At 46.5% G+C, this 21,807-nt stretch overlaps 1 protein-coding gene across 1 annotated transcript in view; it reads right to left on the bottom strand.

Annotated features, from left to right (window-relative positions):
• Positions 1–1,814: 1,814 nt before the first annotated feature.
• Positions 1,815–21,807, bottom strand: part of SENP1 (SUMO specific peptidase 1) — a 35,628-nt gene continuing 15,635 nt past the window's right edge. The window contains exons 8-17 of the mRNA XM_056849331.1: positions 21,408–21,462; positions 20,634–20,672; positions 19,257–19,341; positions 18,038–18,181; positions 16,915–17,046; positions 14,480–14,683; positions 12,335–12,414; positions 5,907–5,991; positions 4,640–4,735; positions 1,815–1,989 (exon numbers count right to left, since the gene is read on the bottom strand). Coding sequence (XP_056705309.1) covers positions 1,927–1,989; positions 4,640–4,735; positions 5,907–5,991; positions 12,335–12,414; positions 14,480–14,683; positions 16,915–17,046; positions 18,038–18,181; positions 19,257–19,341; positions 20,634–20,672; positions 21,408–21,462 — 983 coding nt within the window. The 3' untranslated portion in view covers positions 1,815–1,926. The remainder of the gene's footprint in view (positions 1,990–4,639; positions 4,736–5,906; positions 5,992–12,334; positions 12,415–14,479; positions 14,684–16,914; positions 17,047–18,037; positions 18,182–19,256; positions 19,342–20,633; positions 20,673–21,407; positions 21,463–21,807) is intronic.

Below are 21,807 nucleotides of genomic sequence, written 5' to 3'. Positions count from 1 at the left end.
CTGAAACAAACAGAGGCTGCACAGGGGTCGTGCACAGCGGGCTGCAGCATTGGTTGGCAGCAGGAGACAATGCAATCCCCCCCCCCCGACAGGGCCTAGGAGAGATCGACAGTGACGCTCTCAGCCGAGTTACACCCTTGATATCGGTGGACTGAGAGGGTGCTTAAGGGTGGCATTGCAAGAGTCCCTCTCTCGGTTAAAGATATGCTGGCGAGGGAGAATCAGGGTGCCTTGGGCTCTGCAAAACGTCTGCCTATTATATGTACACACCAAAGCTGCCACTGGCAGCACGTCTTAACATACGCTTCATACAGAATCCAGACAGATTCTATATGCTGTCCTGCGACACCCGACAGCCCCTGTTAAAAGTGGGCTTTGAGGAGGAGGAAGTGCTCCAATTTAGATGGCCTTTCGACTCCGCCATTTATGGCTATCAACAACAAAAGGGGGGGAAGGAGGCGAGAATTCCACATGGAGAATTTCATACAGTACGTACAATAGCTGCAAAGCCCAATATATATATACACGTATATATATTTGTTCACTGCACCAGTGGGAAAGGCTTATAAATATATTTATGGTATATAAAAACAGTTGAACCAATAATTATAAAAGAAATTTAAGCGAATTGTACCTAAAATCTACAGAGCTCCATCCTCCATTGTCAGTCGGCCATCCGGTCGACCGATAGCTGCTTCACTTGCTCACAGACCCCAGAGTATGGATCCTATTTTGGGATCTCGTGCAACAAGTCAACCTTTATTACAGGATCTCCTTACAATTTCATTTACAGGCCAAGAAAATGGGAGGAGGGGGGAGAGGGTATGTGCTGGCTTTTACAGGGTTAACCCCAGGCAAGGCCCCCAAAGTGCTCCGACCTTCCCCCAGTCAGATTCCATTCCTACCCTCTGTTCCATGAGAGGCAGTACTGGAGGGGGCAGGGACCAAAAAGCCTCCCCTCCGTGGGTCAACATCTCCCCATTCTAAGGGGCAGGGCAGCTAGCCCTGAGCGTCCAGAGAGAGGGTGAGACAAAAGCTCATCGACGATTCACTAGGGCAAAACGGATTTTGGACGCGAGGAAGATCCTTGGCTTCAGCATTGGTGAAATGAGATCATTCTTTTGCCACTGAGCGGCACCTGCTGCAGGACTGAAGGGAGGGCTATGCAGCAAGGGACGTTTCATGTGCTGGTGTGTTTTATCAGAGCTTTCCATGCTCAAGCATTCCTCTTCCCACCTGGTCCTCGGAAGATTTAGAAACAAATGGGGCAGAGCTACGTCTTAACCATCGCTGTAGGGAAACAACTTGAGTTCTCCACAGCCAAGTACACAACATGTTGGAATTAAAGCACGCACACACGTTTGGGAAACATCAGCCGATCAGGTCCCCAGACGTGTGAGCGTGAGTGCTTAACTGTGCATCTGCAAGTAGGCTTCACGCTGCAGAAAAGAAATTGCTGGTATGAGCTGCAGCGGTGGTCACTTGCGGTGCAGTCCTCACCGAGCGCAGGGAATCCAGTTGAAAGGTCGTGGCGGAAACAGTGCAACCGCCCAAGTGCTTTTGCGCCACCCCCATCCCAAAACTGAAGTTCGGCAGGTCTTGAATCGTTTCTACAAATCAGCTGCAGGGCTCACGAGTAAAGAGAAAGACAAACTCCAGGACGGTCAAAAGGAGTGTTCATCAGTGTTGGTAAAAACAGGGTTCCAAAATGACAAAAAACAAAAACAAAAGGCAAGTGTGCTTCTGAAAGGGTTCCACAGCACAGAGGTCCATGAAATGGAATTTTGTTCTTTTCAAAGTCCACAGAAGTTTGTTTAAACTGAGTCTGGTAAGTACCAGTGGAAATCCCATGCAGTCTGTATCTGAGATGGCTGAGAAGGGTAAAGGCCTATTTAGTCTCTGAAGGGTCCTGCGCTTGACGTGAAATCACAACAGCTTGCGATGGAGAATCTCCCAGACCATCCGCTTCCGGAAATAAGGCATGTGTTGCTTTAGGGGGGAAAAGGGAGCAAATCAACATTTCAGGAACGGAGGCCAATGTCAGGATTTAATGCACAATGGGCTAGTGGGAAATACACTGTCAATGGTTATCTCCTGATGCACTGTAGCCCAGGCCTTGAGCTACTTCAGAAAGATCATCAACTTTCTTTTGGCAACTCCAGCCCCACCACATTCCCAACTCTTAAACACCCACAACTTAAGCAAAGTTTTAAAGGGGGGGGGGAATCAACTGGACCAAGATGTCATTGAGTGTCAGTCCTGTATCGCATGGAATCTGGTTCTTGGTGGGATGAAAGCTCGGCGGGGGTGGGGGGAGAAAAACTCTAAATGAGTCTAAGGTCTTTTATATATAGCTGTTTCATTTGCCCCCTCCAACAACTTCGGGTCTTGGTTTGGATTATGCATGCCGTTTCCGACTGTCAGAGGTCGCCTTGCTCTCCCCCCTGTGTTTCCCCGTGATTTGCAGGAGCTGTTTCATCTCGAATTTGAAAATGCAGGCAAAATGCGGGGAAACGCAAGGGAAGAGCGAGGCAACCTCTGATGGTCTGAAACGACTTGCATAATCCAAACAAAGACCCAACGTCATCGAAGGGGTGACGGCCAGTGAAACAGCCACGCACAAAAGACCTATAGCAATAAAAGCAACATATTAAGATATTTGAAACACAAGATCGCTGTACTTCAGGCACATATGAAATACTACTCTGTTCAAAAGGATGACCGCCAAAAAAGTTGGAAAATGATTCTGACATCATAACAGCAAGTGCCGACCAAGTGGGGATTGGTTGTGCTAAGAAGTACATTTGCTCTATAAACTTGCTCATCAATATCGTCAAGCCCCTTCTGACTGGCCAAGAATAAGGGTCCTGCCACCAGGGCACACCTAGATGGATGAGGGGGAAGTCTACCTTGGGGATTTTGTTAGATCTGCCAGTGTTCTTTGATGTGGTTGATCGCTTAAATTGTTTTGGACTACTCAAATCACATGGCAGGAGTTAACAGGACTATCCCTCTAATGGTTTTTATCTTTAAAAAAAATCTTGTGAACATATGGAATGCCGTGTCATTGGAAAGGAACTGTCTAATGTAATGGAGTGGGACTGACCTTATCAGGTCAGGACTTATAGAATCATAGAATTTTGCTTCTGGAGGAACACAAGGCTGCTGTTGCTAAGAGTGCTTTCTTTCATTTGCATTTAGCCTGGCGGAATCATCTCCTTCTAGACTGGGTTGGCTTCACTGCAACTGATCCGTAATTATGGGGCTTCCGGGTGTGTCTACTACAATGTGCTCTACGCGGGGCTGGCCTTGAAGGCAGCGTGGAGCCTTCAACTGGTACAGAATGGTGCACTGGACAGCGCGTGTTCACATGCAGCCTTTTCTGTGTCAGTTACACTACTTGCTCATCTGCATCTAGGCTACGTTCATGGTGTTCATTTTAACCTCTTCACGGGCCAGGGCCCATATACCAAAGGGCCTCTCTCCCCCCATATTTACCAACAGCAGGCCCTGCTGGCAGTTCCACTTGTTGGCCCTGGTAAGATCAAATTCTGGGGGGGAATGGGGCTTTCGCGATAGCTGCCCTTCATTCTAGAATAACTCCCCTGAGAAGGTGCAGAAAGGCACCTCTCTCCTGTCTTTTCTGCAAAGGCTGCAAAACATGTTTGTTTCATTTGGCATTTGCTGAAGATCTGATGGCCTGTTCAGCAATGGTGATTTTGTGGCCTGTTGCAAAAAGCGTGCCGTTTTGTGCTGTGCTGTTTTTATCCTGCCTGTTCAATGGGTCTTACTGTGAAGCTGCTTGCAGGGGAGGAAAGCAGGCATAAAGATCTTTAACACAAAACAAAAACGGGCCAATCCTCCCTGGGCCATCTTGTAGCAGAAGCATCCCTCAGAAGCATCCAGACCCTTGAACACACGAAGTTGCCTTATACTGAACCAGACCCTCGGTCCATCAAAGTCAGTCTTGTCTACTCAGACCGGCAGTGGCTCTCCAGGGTCTCAGGCAGGGGTCTTTCACACCACCTAACTGCCTAGTCCCTTTAACTGGAGATGCCGGGGATTGAACCTGGGACCTTCTGCATGCCAAACAGAGGTTCTACCACTGAGCCACAGGCCCACCCCGCTGTCACCCTTCCCTCCTTTGTTCCCACTGGTTTTGCTTAGAACATTAGAAGAAGAAGAGTTGCTTTTTATATGCTGACTTTCTCTACCACTTCAGGCAGAATCAAACTGACTTACAATCACCTTCCCTTTCCCTCCCCACAACAGACACCCTGTGAAGTAGGTGGGGCTGAGAGAGCTCAAAGAGAGCGGTGACTAGCCCAAGGTCACCCCACTGGCTTCGTGTGTAGGAGTGGGAAATCAAACCCGGCTCTCCAGATCAGATTTCACCGCTCCAAACCACCGCTCTTAACCACTACACCAAGCTTGAAAACCAAGATCCTAGAAACAGAATTTTAGGACAAAACCAGATCTACGGGGATATCTTTAATCAAACTCTTCTTTTGCGTACAGAATCTGTTTCCTTGATGCTTTAAGCACAAATCTAACTAAAGGCAGAAAGACGCCACTGCGAACACGTAAACCCAGCCCTTCTAAGCCATATAGCAACCGCTACCCCAGCAGACCGCCTCACCTGAGTGAAGTTGATTGGCTTGTCTTTGGCGATGTAGTCAGCGTATTTGCAAGCAAACATCCCGCAGTCACTGCCATTCATCTGCTGAGGGATCTCCTTTAAAGACAAACAAACCCAGCCCTTTCTGTTTAGGTGATAAAAAAACCTCATGTTAGCTTTATCAAATACTTGTGCTATAAACAGCTCAGAATAATGAAAGGTTTAAGAAGCCCCAGGAAGCCCCTCCAAACTCTGGGGATGATATGAAAGAGCAAGTCTTCTGAATGAATGGGAACAAATGGCCCAGTGTCATTCTGGTCACGAAGATGGCTAGATTGGGAAAACTTCAACTTGATTATCAAGGAAAGGTACAGGAGGAAGAGGAAGAAGAAGAGTTGGTTTTTATATGCTGACTTTCTCTACCACTTAAGGAAGAATCAAACCCACTTACAATCACCTTCCCCACAACAGACACCCTGTGAGGTAGGTGGGGCTGAGAGTGTGACTAGCCCAAGGTCACCCAGCTGGCTTCATGTGGAGGAGTGGGGAAATAAATCCAGTTCACCAGATTAGCCTCCGCCGTGCAAGTGGAGGAGTGGGGGTTCTCCAGATCAGAGTCCACCGTTCCAAAGGGCCGCTCTTAACCACTACACCACGCTGGTATGTGACAGGCTCCACATGTAGAGAAGCCTCCAAGCGCCTGGACCCACTATCAGTTCCAACGGGTGCTACGGGTCCCATGTTTTAGGCAAAGACAGGCCTGCCACCCTCTTGCCCTCCAGCAGTGCCTCGCTACTTCTAGCTCAGTAGTCGCTCCCAGCCGTTTCCTCATCTTTTTTTTGGTCACTGGTTGCTTTTCCAACTGCAGACAAGCTGCTTGTTCTTTGCCGGAAGCAAGAAGGTGCTATCCGGAGGCACGCGGACAAACAATGTCTGCAAGGAGAGAATCACGCGGACAAACTCTGTCTGCAAGGAGAGAATCACAAGAAGAAGTCGCTCCAGTCGCTGGGGCTTGTAGCAGCCACTGGAAAGACTAGTCGCTTCAGGCGCTCAAAAGCTTCAGGATAACACAGAGTTTCAAGTCACAAGTTCTACGATGCAGGTCTTTTCAACTGTCCGTCGTGGCACACATAGGCCCAAACATTTGCATACAGGTGGGTATCAGATGGGGAAGAAATGGGATTTTCATTTTTCCCTTAAGAGGAAGGATGTGTGCACAGGCTGCGATAAATCATATTCATTATTTTGGACCTTTTTTTGTGCAGCTTGCTAGATCAGGCCAACGTACCTGGCTCCTTTTGCTCAGCAGCATCCAGCCATTGGCATCAAATTCCTTCCGCTTTTTGTCCAGGCTTTCCTGCTTTAGGTACTGCCTGCAGAAGTTAGGAAAGAACGAGAAAGAACGTGTTTAGCAAGAAGGAACCAACCATTAACTTAAGCCGCTTGATTTTAATTTCAGAAATGCCTCTTTCACAGCCCGGTTTAAAAGCTCAGCTCAGCTCCAAAACCATCCATCGCAGAAGGTTTAAGGCCACAAACAAAACATCAATGGAAATCTTCTGATGAAAACAAGTGGGTTCTCTGGCTAAAAAAGGTCCCCCAGGAAACGAAATTGTGTCAAGAATTTCAGCTCCACATTTGTATGTAAGTACCATGCGTTTAGTCAGGCTTGTTTTGGCTTTAAGACTAAGTTTAAGATGTGTGTGTGTTGATACCAGCGTGTTAATGTAGAACCTTTATTTACCCTTGCTTAGGATTTTTAACTTGAAGGAAAATGCGTTTTTGCCCCTAAGTGTTACTGCAAAGCTTGCAAATGTAGCCACATAAATGGAAAACAAAATCTGTCCACCTGTCAAAAATGCATACACGGAATGGCATTTTATTTAGAGTACCTTTAGGTGACGCTTCGAACTGAAGTGTAGCATCAAAAAAATGCAGAGTCCAAAGAAAAAAACACAAAGAGAGCCTTCTTTAAATGTTAATTTGCAAAAAAAAAATTTTTTTTTAAAAAGATTGTGAGTGGTTTCACAGTGAAGGCCTCCTAAAGGAATCTATGCAAGATGAGCACCGCATGCATAGATTCCTTTAGGAGGCCCTCACTGTGAAACCACTCACAATCTTAAAGCCAAAACAAGCCTGACTAAACGCATGGGGCTTCCATACAATATTGCACCCTGCTCCAGTTTTCTTCCTTCCCAGTCCAAGGCCACGTCTGCATCCCTGATCCCTTCCCCACAGGTAGGTCATGAAGCAGATGGACAATACAGACCTGTGTGGAGTTACTCCAGTCTAAACTCACTGATTTCAGTAACTGCATAGGACTGAACCATTAAACTCTTTTTTTTTGGGGGGGGGGGGAGAACGCAGCAAGGAGAACCCTGGGCTGATCACCCTCCTGTCCAGATCGGGCTGCTCACGCAGGTGAGAACACACAGGGTAAAGCGTTTTGCCTTCAAGAAGAATGGATCTGTATCCAAGAAGTTAAGGGGGTGGTTAACAGCAATCTCCGTGCCCAAACACAAGATTTCATTGCACCAAGTAGTGTCTGTTGTGTTTAAAGTAGAAACTAGAGGTGAGAAATAATCCACTAGATTATGGTGTAGTGGTTAAGTGTGATGTAGTGGTTAAGAGCGGTGGTTTGGAGCAGTGGACTCTGATCTGGAGAACCAGGTTTGATTCCCCACTCCTCCACATGAGCGGCGGAGGCTAACCTGGTGAACTGGATTTGTTTCCCTGCTCCCACACACAAAGCTAGATGGGCGACCTTGGGCTAGTCACACTCTCTCAGCCCCACCTACCTCACAGTGTGTCTGTTGTGGGGAAGGGAAGGTGATTGTAAGCCGGTTTGAGTCTCCCTTAAGAGGTAGAGAAAGTTGGCATATAAAAACCAACTAACTTCTTCACTAGGAGAAGTTAGTATCTAGATCAGGGGTCCCCAACGTGGTACCCGTGGGTGCCATGGCACCCTGACACCTTTTCTGGTGCCCAACAAGTGTTTTTAGGAAGTGGGAAGGCCAAGTAGGGCTTTTGCCCAGCAAAGCTTCTGATTGGCTGTGCAGATTTCTTTAAAATGCTGCTTTGACAGTAGCTGCCACCACAGCACAAGGTTCTGTACTATGTTGCTGATGTTAAGCTGTGGCAATCATTTTGTGGCTGACTCCGCCTCCTGTGGCAGCCATTCTGGTGCTGTGCCCACCAGGCCGTGTCAGAATTCCAAATGTGCCCACAGGCTCAAAAAGGTCGGGGACCCCTGATCTAGAGATAACAATGGGTGAAATGGCAGCTAGTGGGATATATTATATATATATTATTATATTTAAAACATGTCTATGCTGCTTGTCCACTCAAATCCCCAAGGCAGCGGACATTAAAACATTTCAACCAGATGTAGTTTAAGATAAACTTAGAATATAAACACATATAAAAGCAACAACTGTTAATTTGAAGTAGAATATTGGTTAATTATCATAGATTGAGAATATTAAGAGAACATGATAATAATAATAATGGAGTAATGTTTAAGATACGTGTTGACCCCAGAAGTAAGTGTAAACTGTGTGGATGGAAGTATATGTATATTTTCTGAAAATGTTAATAAAATATCTTTAAAAAACCAACATTTCAACCATTAAAACAATGTTTAAAACGTATATATATATATATATATATATATATATATATATGTATATATGTTTTATATATATCTGACACACAAATAGTTTATATATATATATATATACACATAAACTATTTAAAACAAATAGAAACACATAACACAAATACATGTATCACAACACAATGCCATACTTCACATGTTTCAATTTCTAAGAGCTTATTTTCTATAGTTTTCTGTGATCCTTTTTCCTCTACAACTTTACCTAGAATGTCTCAGAAAAGCCAGTTGAATGGCAATGCTTTGATCCTTCAGGGGGACCAGACAAGGCCTCAGTCCCATAATAGTTTTTTTCTTCCAGAGAGTGGTACACAAATCAGCCGAACAGCAAACTAGCTTAACAGCCTCCTTCTAAAAACTCCAAAAGCAATAGAAGCATTCACCGCCTTCACTTGCTGACTGTTTCCAATGGCTTGCTGCTAATACCCTGGGCCATACTTCCAAGGCAAATAGGTCTGTTCAACTTTTGCTGGGACGCATCCTGCTGGATGAAAGGCCTATTTGCCAAACACAATCCCCTGCCCAGCCCCTACCTCACTCCAAATAAATGTGACCCATTCAGCCTGGTCTGCCTCTGACACACAAACAGAGCGGCTTTAATTATATGCTGTGCCGTTTGGGGGTAATTTTGGCAGCTGGTCCACTGCCGCGTGGGGTCCCGGGATACGTTTTGACAGAGCTTATGCACACAGGGGCATGCACGCTTGGAACTCTTCGCTTCTCCCGGTGACCGTGCCTTTTTAAAGACACGCTTCACGACTGCGCTGGCCCATTCTGTCACTGAATTGAACCGAGAGGCCAGATTGGGTTGTCCTTCTGAAGAAGCCATACGCCCAGTCCCATATACCCAAGAGGCCTTTAGACTGTTTTCTGAGAAGCAGCGGCCTGTATCCGTCAAAGCTCTATGGCAAACCACGTAAAACCTTTTTCTCTTCCAACAACAGACTTTTTTTCCCTATTTTTTTTTTAACAACCCAGATTAACCTAGATTAAATTGTTCAGCTGGCCAACAGCGGGACTTTGGGGTCTTGAGCTGTGTTTTTAAGCAGCAATAAAATGATTTCTTGAGGGGGATGTAAGATAGGTTATATGAAGAAGAAGAGTTGGTTTTCATATGCCGACTTTCTCTACCACTTAAGGAAGAATCAAACCAGCTTACAATCACCTTCCCTTCCCCTCCCCACAACAGACACCCTGTGAGGTAGGTGGGGCTGAGAGAGCCCTAAGATAGCTGTGACTAGCCCAAGGTCACCCAGCTGGCTTCATGGGTAGGAGTGGGGAAATCAAACCCGGTTCTCCAGATCAGAGTCCACTGCTCCAAACCACCGCTCTTAACCACTACACCAATTCCAGAGGTGTCTCCTCTCTGATAAAGAGAATGCGCAAGTCTAACTGTGAGTACAGAGCATGGCGGCATAGAGACATACCACCCCCCCCAGTGACATACAGAAGACTCAGTCCGCAAGCCAAGGTGATGGAACTTCTCCGCACAACTTGCCCCTGTTCTTCCCTTTGCACATCAGAGGTGTTCCCTTTGCACATCAGAGGTGAGACCCAGGAAAGAAAAGCACTGGCTGCTTCTTTTAAGGCCTGAAGCAGCTCTCATTCAATATTGATTTTGCTAGACTTGCACAAAAAGGCCCTACAGGTTTTCACTGGTGCCCACATAGTGCAAAACCAGGCTTAACATCTAGAAGGGAAGGGAGGGTAGAACATGCTCAATAAGGCCGGCTCCCAATCAATGGCTTTCTAACAGCCAGCGTTTTTTCAACAGCAGATCACTGAGAAATTCCCTCCGAGGTAGGATTTCAGCACCTTCTCTGGGAAAGCCTTCCCGATAATTATTAACTGGGGGGATGTCCCATTTCTACCTAGATTTCACAACCAGGCACACTTCATATTCCAACATACAACAGCACAAATGCCGCTAAGAATGCCAATATACAAACACAAGCTGCACTCCATCGATTCATCTGGCCCTGGGGTGTTGAACTCAACTGTTACGAAGGGCGGATATAACATAAATGTCACTTGGTAGGACTGGGCCATGCCTTGCCAGCCCAGATCAAGAGTGGAGGGGGATGGATAGCTCTCAAGGGGCCGAATTCGGCCCGTGGGCCTTATGTTTGACACACCTGATCTAGCCCCCAATGGGACTAGCAGTGGTTCTCAGGCAGAAAAGACCCCTTCCCAATACTTGCTCCCTGAAACCCTTTCAAAATTAATTTCATTTTGACTCTGCGCCCGCTTGGTTAGATGACTTTGTATCAAATGATTTCCAGGAGAAAGAGGCATGTTTTTTTAGAAGACCCCAACAAAGTAAGCCACGAGGTTTATGGCATCGCCGTAAACCTCTCCCTTTTCTAAAAAGGGTGCAGACGGATCATTCCAAACTCACCAAAAATCAGGAAGCTCTAAAGATTGAAAGCATGAAAGGGTCACTAACCATGAATAGGACCTCCGTCCCCTCTTCCCGGTGTGATCCTCCCACTGCATTCAACCAATTAAAGCCTCCTGAAAGGAAATAGAAAGGGAAAAGCGATTACCGGAAGGGCAGCAACAACGAGCCAAAAGCCCGGAGTCATCCTCCCTGTGGCCCCAGCCGTTATCACAAGTCTAACTCGGCTGCCATCACACGGGCTGGAACAGATGTCCCAGGGCCAGTCCGAGTTCACTCTGGCCTTCCCTATACATTGGGAATTCTTCTGAGTTCGATCCCGACAGAAGTTGGTGTCAGGTAGCCGGCACAAGGTTGACTCAGCCTTCCATCCTTCCAAGGTCGGTAAAATGAGGACTCAGCTTGCTGGGGGGGGGGGGTAAAGTGCAGACGACTTAGGAAGGCAATGGCAAACCACCCCACAAACACACTGCCTAGTAAACGTCAGGATGTGAGGAGGCGGTGTGGCTCAGTGGTAGAGCATCTGCTTGGCATGCAGAAGGTCCCAGGTTCAATCCCCGGCATCTCCAGTTGAGGGACTATGCAGGTAGGTGATGTGAAAGACCCCTGCCTGAGACCCTGGAGAGCTGCTGCCAGTCTGAGTAGACAGTACTGACTTTGATGGTCAAGGGTCAAGTTCAGTATAAGGCAGCTTCATGTGTTCATGTGACGTCACCCCATGGGTTAGGAATGACCCAGTGTTTGCACAGGTGACTACCTTTACCTATACATTGGCAATTGCTCTTGTAACGTCAGGAACCACTGCGTATGACAAGCAGGATATGAATGTCTCTGGCAACCAAGATCAAGTTAATTCATGCCATAGCATGGGTGTTTCTATGTATGGGTTTGAAAGCTGGACAATGAAGAAAGCTGACAGGAAGAAAGTAGATTCCTTTGAAATGTGGTATTGGAAGAGGGTGTTATGGACACCGTGGACCACCAACAAAACCCAACAACAACAACAAATCAGTGGGTTCTAGATCAAATCAAGCCTGAACTCTCCCCAGAAGCTAAAATGACTAAATTGAGGCTGTCGTACTTTGGTCACATTATGAGAAGACAAAAGTCATTGGAAAAGACAATCATGCTAGGAAAAGTTGAAGGCAGCAGGAAAAGAAGAAGATCCAACAAGAGATGGATTGACTCTATAAAGAAAGCCACAGCCCTCAATTTGCAAGACCTGAGCAAGGCTGTTAAGGATAGGACATTTTGGAGAACACGGATTCATAGGGTCGCCATGAGCTGGAAGCGACTTGACAATTTTCTCTCTCTTGGACTACTGATTCAGAAGTACACAAATTTCTCTTTAGAACTGCAACAATCTGATTTAGACCTCCATATTTTTCATAAAGCTGCATGTCAGAAACCACCTGGGTCCTCTGAACTTACTGCAGCCTGCTTATTTTTACTGACGTCTTGTTGGGATGTCTTGGAAATTAAGGTATATCTGACCATGCTGGGACAGTTCGAGCCCCATTTTCTTATCACTCTGTGCTCTTAGTCCCTCCAACTAGGAAAACTTGAATGCATGGATTTCAGACCGAGATGGCCTTTGAGGCCCATTCCACCAGTAGGACCATGTAAAATATTGTGGAATACTCACAACAGTATCTTGCAAGCTTCACTGTTCATTCCACCCATTGAATCATAGTATGTGATGGTTTTTTTCCTGAAGTCCATGACCTAAAGCAGACAGAAAACATAGTCAAGGCATCCATTCATGGGTTTTCCCTCCCCACTATATTTCAATTCTCAGCCTTTTAAGGCATTTTCAATTGCACAGCTTCCAGTTTTCACTTCTGAGCATACTAAGGGGTACCAACAGCACAACCAAGCAAAACATTCTACACAGGAGGCTGATGAAGGAGCCTTAAGTTCACCCCCCCGTACCCCCCCCCCTTTTTTAAACATCCATCCTAAAAAAAGAGTTCTGGAGAACTCAAAAGCCTATATACCATGCAGTTATTTTGCTTGGTCTTAATAAAAGTAATTATAAGACTGTTTTTGGATTTTGCTACAGATCATCAGAACTACCGACTTTATTTATCATACATGCATATCATACACAGATCTCAGGGATGCATTCAACAGGATGCTTGCAGCTGATGGCCAGACAACTCACAGAATCAGAGTTGGAAGGTACCACCAGGGCCATCCAGTGTAAACCCCTGCACAATGCAGGAAATTCACAACTACCTCCCACCCACACCCCCAGTGACCCCTACTCCATGCCCAGAAGATGGCCAAGATACCATCCCTCTCATGATTTGCCCAACACTCCATAATGTTAGGCTTGATTCTTATGTGCTGTGTACCATTTTTAAGAACCCTGAGAAGAAATCTAGGATCTGGGACTTTATACTCAGGGCGGGGTGAGCAGTATAAAAGAATTCTCCATCACTGGCTGTAAACAGCCACTGAAAGTGGAAAATGTAGAATGTCCATCTATAAAATCTGTAGAGGGCCCATTAAGAATCAATGGCCTAAGCTGGAAGGAGCTCAATTATCTTGACCTGAGCATGTGACCAGCCTGAAGTGTTCCTAGATTTAGCCTTAAAAAACAACAACAGGTGAGTGCTGTGGCCAGGAATGCTTTCTATCAGCTACATCAGATTCCAAAGCTGTCTCTTTTCCTTAACTCTGATAACCTAGCAACATCCATTCAAGCTTGGTAACCTTCAGATTGGACTGCTGTTAGCACGCTGTATGGGGAGCCACCCTTGAAGGTAACTTGGAAACGGAAGTTGATGCAGAATGCAGCAACGTGCCGCTTGACTGGTAAGGGGTGCTTATCCATGTACAGCACAGATTTTAGAACTACTGCAATGGCTTCCAGTGGAAATCTGGGCTCAATTCAAGGTGCCAATTTTGACCTATAAAACCTTTCAAAACCTGGGAGCCACATTTCACATACTTGAAGGACTAACTCTCCCAGTCTACCTCTGAGTGACTTTTAAGACCAACAGACGGCCATCTTTTCATCGTTCCCTCTTTCTGGGAGGTTTTACTCATCTGTACGGCTTTGGCTTTTTCTGTGGTTATCCCACTTTACAGAATACCTTGCCAGAGCTATACCTGGTCTTCTCTGGCAAAACTTAGGAAGCTACATGAAGAAGTATTATTCCATTGGTATGTGAAATTTGAGTTGATAGGCAAAATCTTTCTAATGCTGATTTGCTTTTTGGAACTTTAAGCTTCCATTTAGGGGGGTCTGAGATGGCTTAGATTTATGAGGTTAAGGAATATGTAAATTAATAAGATTAGAAGAAGAGTTGGTTTTTATATGCCGATTTTCTCTACCACTTAAAAGAGAATCAAACCAGCTTACAATCACCTCCCCTACCCCTCCCCACAACAGACACCCTGTGAGGTAGATGGAGCTGAGAGAGCTCTAAGAGAGCTGTGATCAGCCCATGGTCACCCAGCTGGCCTTATGTGTAGGAGTGGGGAAACCAACCCGGTTCACCAGATTAGAGTCCGCCGTTCAAGTGGAGGAGTTGGGAATCAAACCTGGTTCTCCAGATTAGAGTCCACTGCTCTTAACCACTACACCACCCTGGCTCTCCAAGTTCTAGACCAAATATTCGGGTTGGGAGTTCAATTGTTATTGCTTTATTTTAGATTTTATGTATCTGTGATTTTTATTTGTGATGTGGGTATATGTTTGGCTATCTTTGTAAGTTGATTTGCACTGTGATGGAGTAGGCGACAAACATTTCATCATGTTTTTTTAAAAAACCATACTCACTGCTAAGCACCAATGGACACCCAGGTGAATAGGCACCAACAAGATATCTACAGAAAATACGTCCACTTTTTTAGTCCAACGTTTTACAGCTTGGTAACCGGCGGTTTTTAACTTGGTGAAGAAAAACGTGTTAAAGGCATGAACAGTTGGAAACCCTTTTTGTTTACTTCTCTCCATCAACATATTCATATAGAAATTGATGATCTGATAGGGAGGTAAAGACAAACATTGTTAAGACAGTTGCGAGATAACCGGTCAATTTTTAAAGCTGTCGTTTTGCCATGGCTGTAGCTTGGGGGGGGCAAGGAGGGCAGCCGCCGCCCCTGTGGCATGCAGAGGGGGCGGCAGAACTGCCGTTCCTAACTAGCACAGAGGAGCCTATAGGCGAGACAATTCTGCCACTCTCTGCATGCCACAGGGGTGGTGGCTGCCCTCCTGCCCCCCCCACCGTTATGGCCCTGCCTTTTGCATTCATAGAAGAACATTTGTTTGAACGTTTGTGCAAAGGGTGGCGTTCAACTTTGTTGGCTGCTAAGTCTGCTGCTCCAATCATCTCTTCTATCAAAAACAGAACTGCTCATTAATTTAAGAGCTGCTCCAATCATCTCTTCTATCAAAAACAGAACTGCTCATTAATTTAAGAGCTGTGGGGAACGTCAGGCCCGGGGGCCATTTAAGGCCTGCAAAATCATTTGGTCTGGCCCTTTGTGGGTCCTGGCAGATCTCTAGCTCAGAAGGATCTAAGACTGGTGATCCGCCCCCTCTCGCGGACAGGAATAGCCTCTACTGAAGGCGGATGTGAGTTTGTTTTGCTGAGAAAAGGAACCTTTTCCCCCCTTGCAGAAGAATCATTAGCTATGGAGCTGCTAGGACCGCCCAAGAAACTGTGTTAACCCTTTCCCACCCGGGCCATGGAGAAACGTATTCCCTCTGTACTACAAGAGGGCTGAGGGTGGAAGTGGCGACAATGGAGAAGTTAAAGGGGGCAGGGCCAGAATGCCTGGGGGGGGCGAGTTCTTAGCCAGTGTGTCCTTATTTCATCCCTGCAGGAGGAGGTAGCAGGAGCCGGCTGTTGAATCCGGCCCTGACCATCCTGTGCCACCAGGTGGGCGAGTGCGCCACCGGTTGGATGTCTGCCTGCTTGCCCATGCCGGGGGGTAGAGGTCATCTGGGGAAGCTGCAGCTGCCTGCTTGGGGCTTAGTCGGCTAATTTGTAAGTTGATCATTTTGTATGGCCCGCGAATGATCTTATAAATATCCAAATGGCCCTTGGGGAGGAAAAGGTTCCCCACCCCTGCTGTAAACTTTTAAAGTACTCTAAACATTATGCGCACGTTTGATTTGCGATGTTTAAGGTTTCAAAAACATCAGGTAATTTTGACAGGGTCTGGGGAGAAAGGGAAAGAGAACCAAGATGTGGGCTGGCCATGGCACTGATAGCGACTAAAGCCAAAGTCTTGGGTTTGATTCATGGAGCGCTGTACGCTGCGTCAGACCACTGGTCTATCGAGGTCAGCACTGTCTACTTCGACTGGCAGCAGCTTTTCAGGTTCTTAGGTAGAGGTCTTTCACCTCGCCGACTACCTGATCCTTTTTGAACTGGAGATGGCAACTGATCTCTGTGCTCCTACCTAGCCAAGCGAAATGTTATAACTGCGTGAGCCCAGCCAATGCTGTTGTGTTACACCTGTGTACAGTTTCAAGGCTCTTCACTAAACAATGTGATTCCATCCAAGGCAGTTAGTCAATGAGTACCCCCCACCCCCATTTACTGCAAGCCTCATCTGGGTATTACTGCTTTCAGAAGTCACTTAGGGCCTGTCTGTCAGGGTCAGGTTGGGGTACAGACCATAATGGTCAAGTAACACAGTATGCTCTTTTTGAAGGAGGAGGAGGAGGAGAAGGGTTGGTTTTATACCCCACTTTTCTCTACCTTTAAGGAGTCTCAAAGCGGCTTACAATCACCTTCCCTTTCCCTCCCCACAACAGGGACCTTGTGAGGTAGGTCGGGCTAAGAGCTACCGACCCGGTTCCCCAGATTAGAGTCCGCCGCTCATGTGGAGGAGTGGGGAATCAAACCCGGTCCCCCAGATTAGAGTCCTCTGCTCTTAACCATTACACGGGCTCTCACACCGCAAAGAGCATTTAAAACCCTGACCATCACCCAGCAGTTCCCTGAAAAGCTGCTGAGTCTCTGGGGCCTTCCAGAACTATGCGCCATATGTGATGAGGTGCTGCAGCATCAAGTGGGTTTTATCAGCCACAACTGCAGTGCTCGCTTACTTAAAAAGAGGAGGCACGATAACAAAGGCATGAGGGTGATGCAAACCGGCTCCAACTGCTCTACTGAGATTTTATACAACCATCAAACAGCTACAGAGTACAAAAAGAAGGGTTTCAGCATAGGATGACGATCACGCCATGGACGGGGTTACCTCGTCATTGAGCCAGTTGAGGTTGCTCAGGGTGTGAATGTCTTTTCTGGTTATCGTTAACCGGAAGGCTTCGCTCAGGACCTCATCCTGGTTCCCGCCTCGCAACACGCACTTTATTTCCCTTTCCATCTCCTAAAGGAAATAAAAAGGGATGAAAGACTTCCGCCACTTCGTCTGAAGACCTTAATCCCAGCCCAAAAACAGAACACTTGTTAAAAATGTAGGTTAAAAAAAAACTCAGCAAAGAAAAACAGCTCCAGAATGTAGACAAATACTGTTGAATCTGGAATAATGTTCCTCAAACAATGTATGCTCAGTTATAATGCAAAAACACTGCTTATTTCAACTGTGGTGAGGGGGTGCGATTGGGCTCGCAGAGGATTGAGCTTGCAGACTCAAATCGCCATGACAAGTGTTGCTTTCCTTGGCTCGAGAGACTGCAAGCAAGAGGCAGCAAAAGGTGAGAGAAGCTTCAGTTCTGAGCTGCTCAGGCCAGGCATCAACATAGCCCAGGAAGTATGCGCAGGAGTGTTGCTGGGGAGTAAGGCAGTGAGTTGGATCTTGGAGAGGATTTCCGTGAATGGAGGGGATGTATTTTCACCCTTCCCCTCACCCACTGTAGACCTCTCACTCCTCCTTCCACTTCATACTGCAGCACCTCATCGCATACGGCATACAGTTCTGGAAGGTCCCCTGTCCCCCAGGATGCATGCGTAGGGTGGAGAGTTTGCACTGTGTTGGGAGAGGGGTGGGGAGGAAGTATGGTCAGCTGACGAAAAAAACCTTCCATCAGTGGAAATGTTTTATAGCAGGGGTCCCCAACCTTTTTTAAGCCTGCGGGCACATCTGGAATTCTGACACGCCATGCTGGCCACAGTAATAAAATGGCTGCCGCAGGAGGCGGAGTCAGCCACAAAATGATTGCCATAGCTTAACTTCAGTAACACAGTGTAGTTCTTTGTGGGGAGAGGAAGGTGATTGTAAGCTGCTCTGAGACACCTTAAAGGTAGAGAAAAGCGGGGTATAAAAACTGACTATCGTTCTCCATGTGACTTATTCTGCTGTGTGAACCCTTATTTTTATGAAGGCCCTCAAATCCTGCCAGCATCAACTCGAGACTTACTTCGGTGAGCTCAGGGAACTCGTCTTTGCCGTCAGCTGTCTTTGGTTCCTCCGGGACAATCGTCACGGGAATCTCCTTTTCAAGGGGTACTCGCAGATGCAGGTCCACCGAATCAGGTATGGAAAGCTCCTGGTTCTGCAGTCTCTGCAACAGACACTCTTAAGATAGCAAGATTTCATTTTACGACTTGGCTTTCGCACTTTTGGGGGGGACGTGACGTTGGACAAACAGGCTCAGCCATTCGGTTTATTCAGGGTCCAGACCAAAGTGTGTGTGTGGGGGGGTGGATCAGCAGTGAAATCGTATTACTTCCACTGAATGGGGATCAGTTTTGTCCCTTCGTTTTCAATCTGCAGTCACTAAAACTCAAATCAAGGCAGCCCGGCAGCAAAAGCAACATCTCTTCCCCTACGGCCCGTGTTTGCACTGACCAATATTATTCTCAGCAAAGCAGGAACCTAGAAAATTGGGCAGCCTTCCCTGGCTCAGTTTTAAATCCAAAAACCAAACTAAACCACAGCAGGCTCTGAAAATTTTACAATTTATATAGGTAGAAATGTCTGTAGGAACAATATAAAGGTCTAGCGTACTAATGATAAATGACACAAATTAAACGCAAATGCATTAACACAACCCCACAAGAAAAGTAAAGAAGAATAAAAAATAAAGTCTTTTTTTTCCACCCTTCTTTCAGACTAAGTTATATGATGGCTTTATGGGGATCAAGTGACTGATGAAGCCACTGGCGCAAATGGATCTTAATCTCCTATCCGGAACGTCCGTCTCCCTTGATCTACATCTCCTATCCGGAACGTCTGTCACCCTTGATCTACCTTGATCTTAATCTTCTATCTGGAACGTCCGTCTCCCTTGATCTCCCTTGGATATAGCCAGTTGTCTGCTGTAAAGAACACTCACCTGACCATTTTGGCAATTACCCTCTGCGGAAGATATTTTACCATGGAGTTTATTACATGTCTGTTGGACTTTAGTTTTGATTCTTCTTCACCTTTCTTGTGGGGTTGGGTTAATGCATTTGCATTTAATTTGTGTCATTTATCGTTGGTACGCTACACCTTTATATCCCTGCGAACATTTCTATCTATATAAATTGTAAAATTTTCAGAGCCTGGTGTGGTTTAGTTTGGTTTTTGCACCATTGTATACAGCTCAGTTTTAAATCCAGCGCTAATTCCAGAAACCGACGCGAGCTTCTCACCTGGCTCTGCAGCTGCCGCGTCAACCTTTTCTGCTCTTCTATTTGTCTCAATCTCTCGCGGGCTCGGGAGTCATAGACGCTGGTTCTTTGTATGCAGAAAGCAAAGCGTTCAGCATTAGAAACCAACAGGGGAAAAGTCAATGCACATTCACACTACGAAACCAGACAGCGATCTCTAGCTTTTTAGTTCACTTCACTTTCTACATCTATCAGCACGGCTAAACTGGTAACTTATTACTAGCGAGCCAGCATGGTGTAGTGGTTAAGAGCGGTGGTTTGGAGCGACAGAGTCTAATCTGGAGAACCGGGTTTGATTCCTCACTCCTCCACGTGAGCGGCGGAGGCTAAGCTGGTGAACCAAGTTGGTTTCCCCACTCCTACAACATGAAGCCAGTTGGGTGACCTCGGGCTAGTCACGGTTCTCTTAGAGCTCTCTCAGCCCCACCTACCTCACAGGGTGTCTGTTGTGAGGAAGGGAAGGTGATTGTAAGCTGCTTTGATTCTTCCTTAAGAGGAAGAGAAAGTCAGCATATAAAACCAACTCTTATTATTATTACTGATGATTTCAGAGAGCCAAAAGGGTTTAATGCAACCCCTGAATACAGCAAAATGCCACAAAGTTACCTAGGCTTACTGAAGATCAGAATCCACTGCTCTTAACCACTACACCACGCTGGCTCTCCAATAAACACAAGTTAATCTCTAGGGTGCTGTAAAATTCCCACTTGCTTTTCTGCCACAGAATAACATGCCTACACCTCTAAAATTTGTTTCTACATAAACAGAAAACAGTAACAGTGGGGAGAAAAGTTCTACGCCTTCTCTTTGCTTGCGCCGCTGACTCCCTGTTCCTCTGCCTGCATTCTGAAAAGAGGCAGTCCGTTCTTCCACCTCAGCTTTCTGCTGCTTCCCTGCCTCGCGTGTGTGATCCAGACCAGTTTCCTTGTATCAGGAGATGACGAAGAAGTTTTTGGTCCCAAAACACCACACATTTTACCCCTATGCACTGAAAGCATATATGGAATTTTTTGGGGGGACAGCTCCAGCCACTCCCTGAAAAAGCTATGATATTCAGCTCGAGAAACCGAGCTTTCCCTTACTTGCGCCTCCCTCGACCATCCAAATCCTCCAAATATCAGCCTAACAATAAAAGAGTAGAGGCAAGCTAGAAGGAAAGCATTATCAGCACACCAGGAAAAGCCCCACGATTTGGCAGTGGTTTCCTAAAGGGCTTGAGAGAAAGAGTGGCTGCATCGGCAACCACCACCATGGCTTGGAAGAATACGCGGTGTGTTTAAAAGAAAAGCCTAACGCCCAAATACATCCAGCCCTATGCCAAATCAAAGCAGTTAATAGTCAAAACAAGAACACACTTACAATTCTTTGATCCATAATTCGGCCTGGAAGAAAGGGGTACTGAAAGAGAGACGGGGAGAGAAGTGTAAATGTTTCGTCTGTGCGGGACACTCAGGAGAGAGTTTTAGATGAAGCGAAGAACACAGACAATAATTCGGTCCAGTTACATGCACTAATGCCAGACTATGAGAAAAAGCTGCAACTTAAAATGATACCGGGACCTTAAGAACCTGATGGGGATCAGAGGATGAGAAAGAGCCAGGCTTGCCTATGCGGCTGACAGGCCAAGGAAGGAGCCAACAAGGCTCCAGTGCTGTGAACCCGCCATCAGAAGGTGCTGAAAACAGGCTACGAGAGCAGCCTGACGTGACAGAAGAGGACAAGCGACCCCTGGCAGAAATCCAAGGAACAGACCTCACACACCTATACCAACACACTGCAGCCCCAACCCCGTTTTCTGCTGCCCCACAATGCATAGCCTGAATTCAAGGGCCCCTGTAGTTGCACTGATACAAAGACAAAAGGATGAGGGGTGCTTGTGTGTGTGTTAAGCGCCGTCAAGTTGCTTCCAACTCATGGCGACCCTTATGAATGAAAGTCCCCCAAAATGTTCTATCTTTGACAGCCTTGCTCAGATCTTGCAAATTGGGGTGCTTAGCCTGCCCCAATTGCTGGGCCTTAAGAAAGGCACACGGAAGGTTTTGTCTTCATTACATTCCCCAGCAGCAGCTCCTGCCCTTGCTTGCCAGAATTTGGAAATGCAAGTCCGGGGGGGTGGGGTGGGGGAACACTCACCTTGGAGCTGGAGATCTGAAGTCTTTGCCATTGAGCATTATGACAGAGTCAGATCCTGAAAGGAGCACAACACAGCATTCAGACCCTCTTTTTTTATTCCCCAGCGGCACTTACAACAGAAGTTGCTTTATTCATACTTTGAGAGATGCGGTGGACTTGGGTTCAAACTCTCGTCGAACTGTTTTGTTTATTAGGCGAGCCTGGGCAAGCCAGATTTAAGACTTCAAACCCGAGTAACCTGTTGGAATATGCAAGGCTGTCATATTAGCTGTGACAGGCAGACTTAGATGGCAGGGATCTAACTTTCAACCATAGGCTGACGCAATGGCCTGGAAAGCCCCTAGGAGGCCTGATTATACTGGCCAGATCCAGTTGAGGCCAGAGGCTGAGGTGTGGTGTT

Source organism: Euleptes europaea, chromosome 1, assembly GCF_029931775.1.
Source record: "Euleptes europaea isolate rEulEur1 chromosome 1, rEulEur1.hap1, whole genome shotgun sequence".
In the NCBI taxonomy this organism is placed as follows: Eukaryota; Metazoa; Chordata; class Lepidosauria; order Squamata; family Sphaerodactylidae; genus Euleptes; species Euleptes europaea.
Note: the sequence above shows the minus strand (reverse complement) of the source record. Positions and strands in the feature narration are given on the sequence as shown.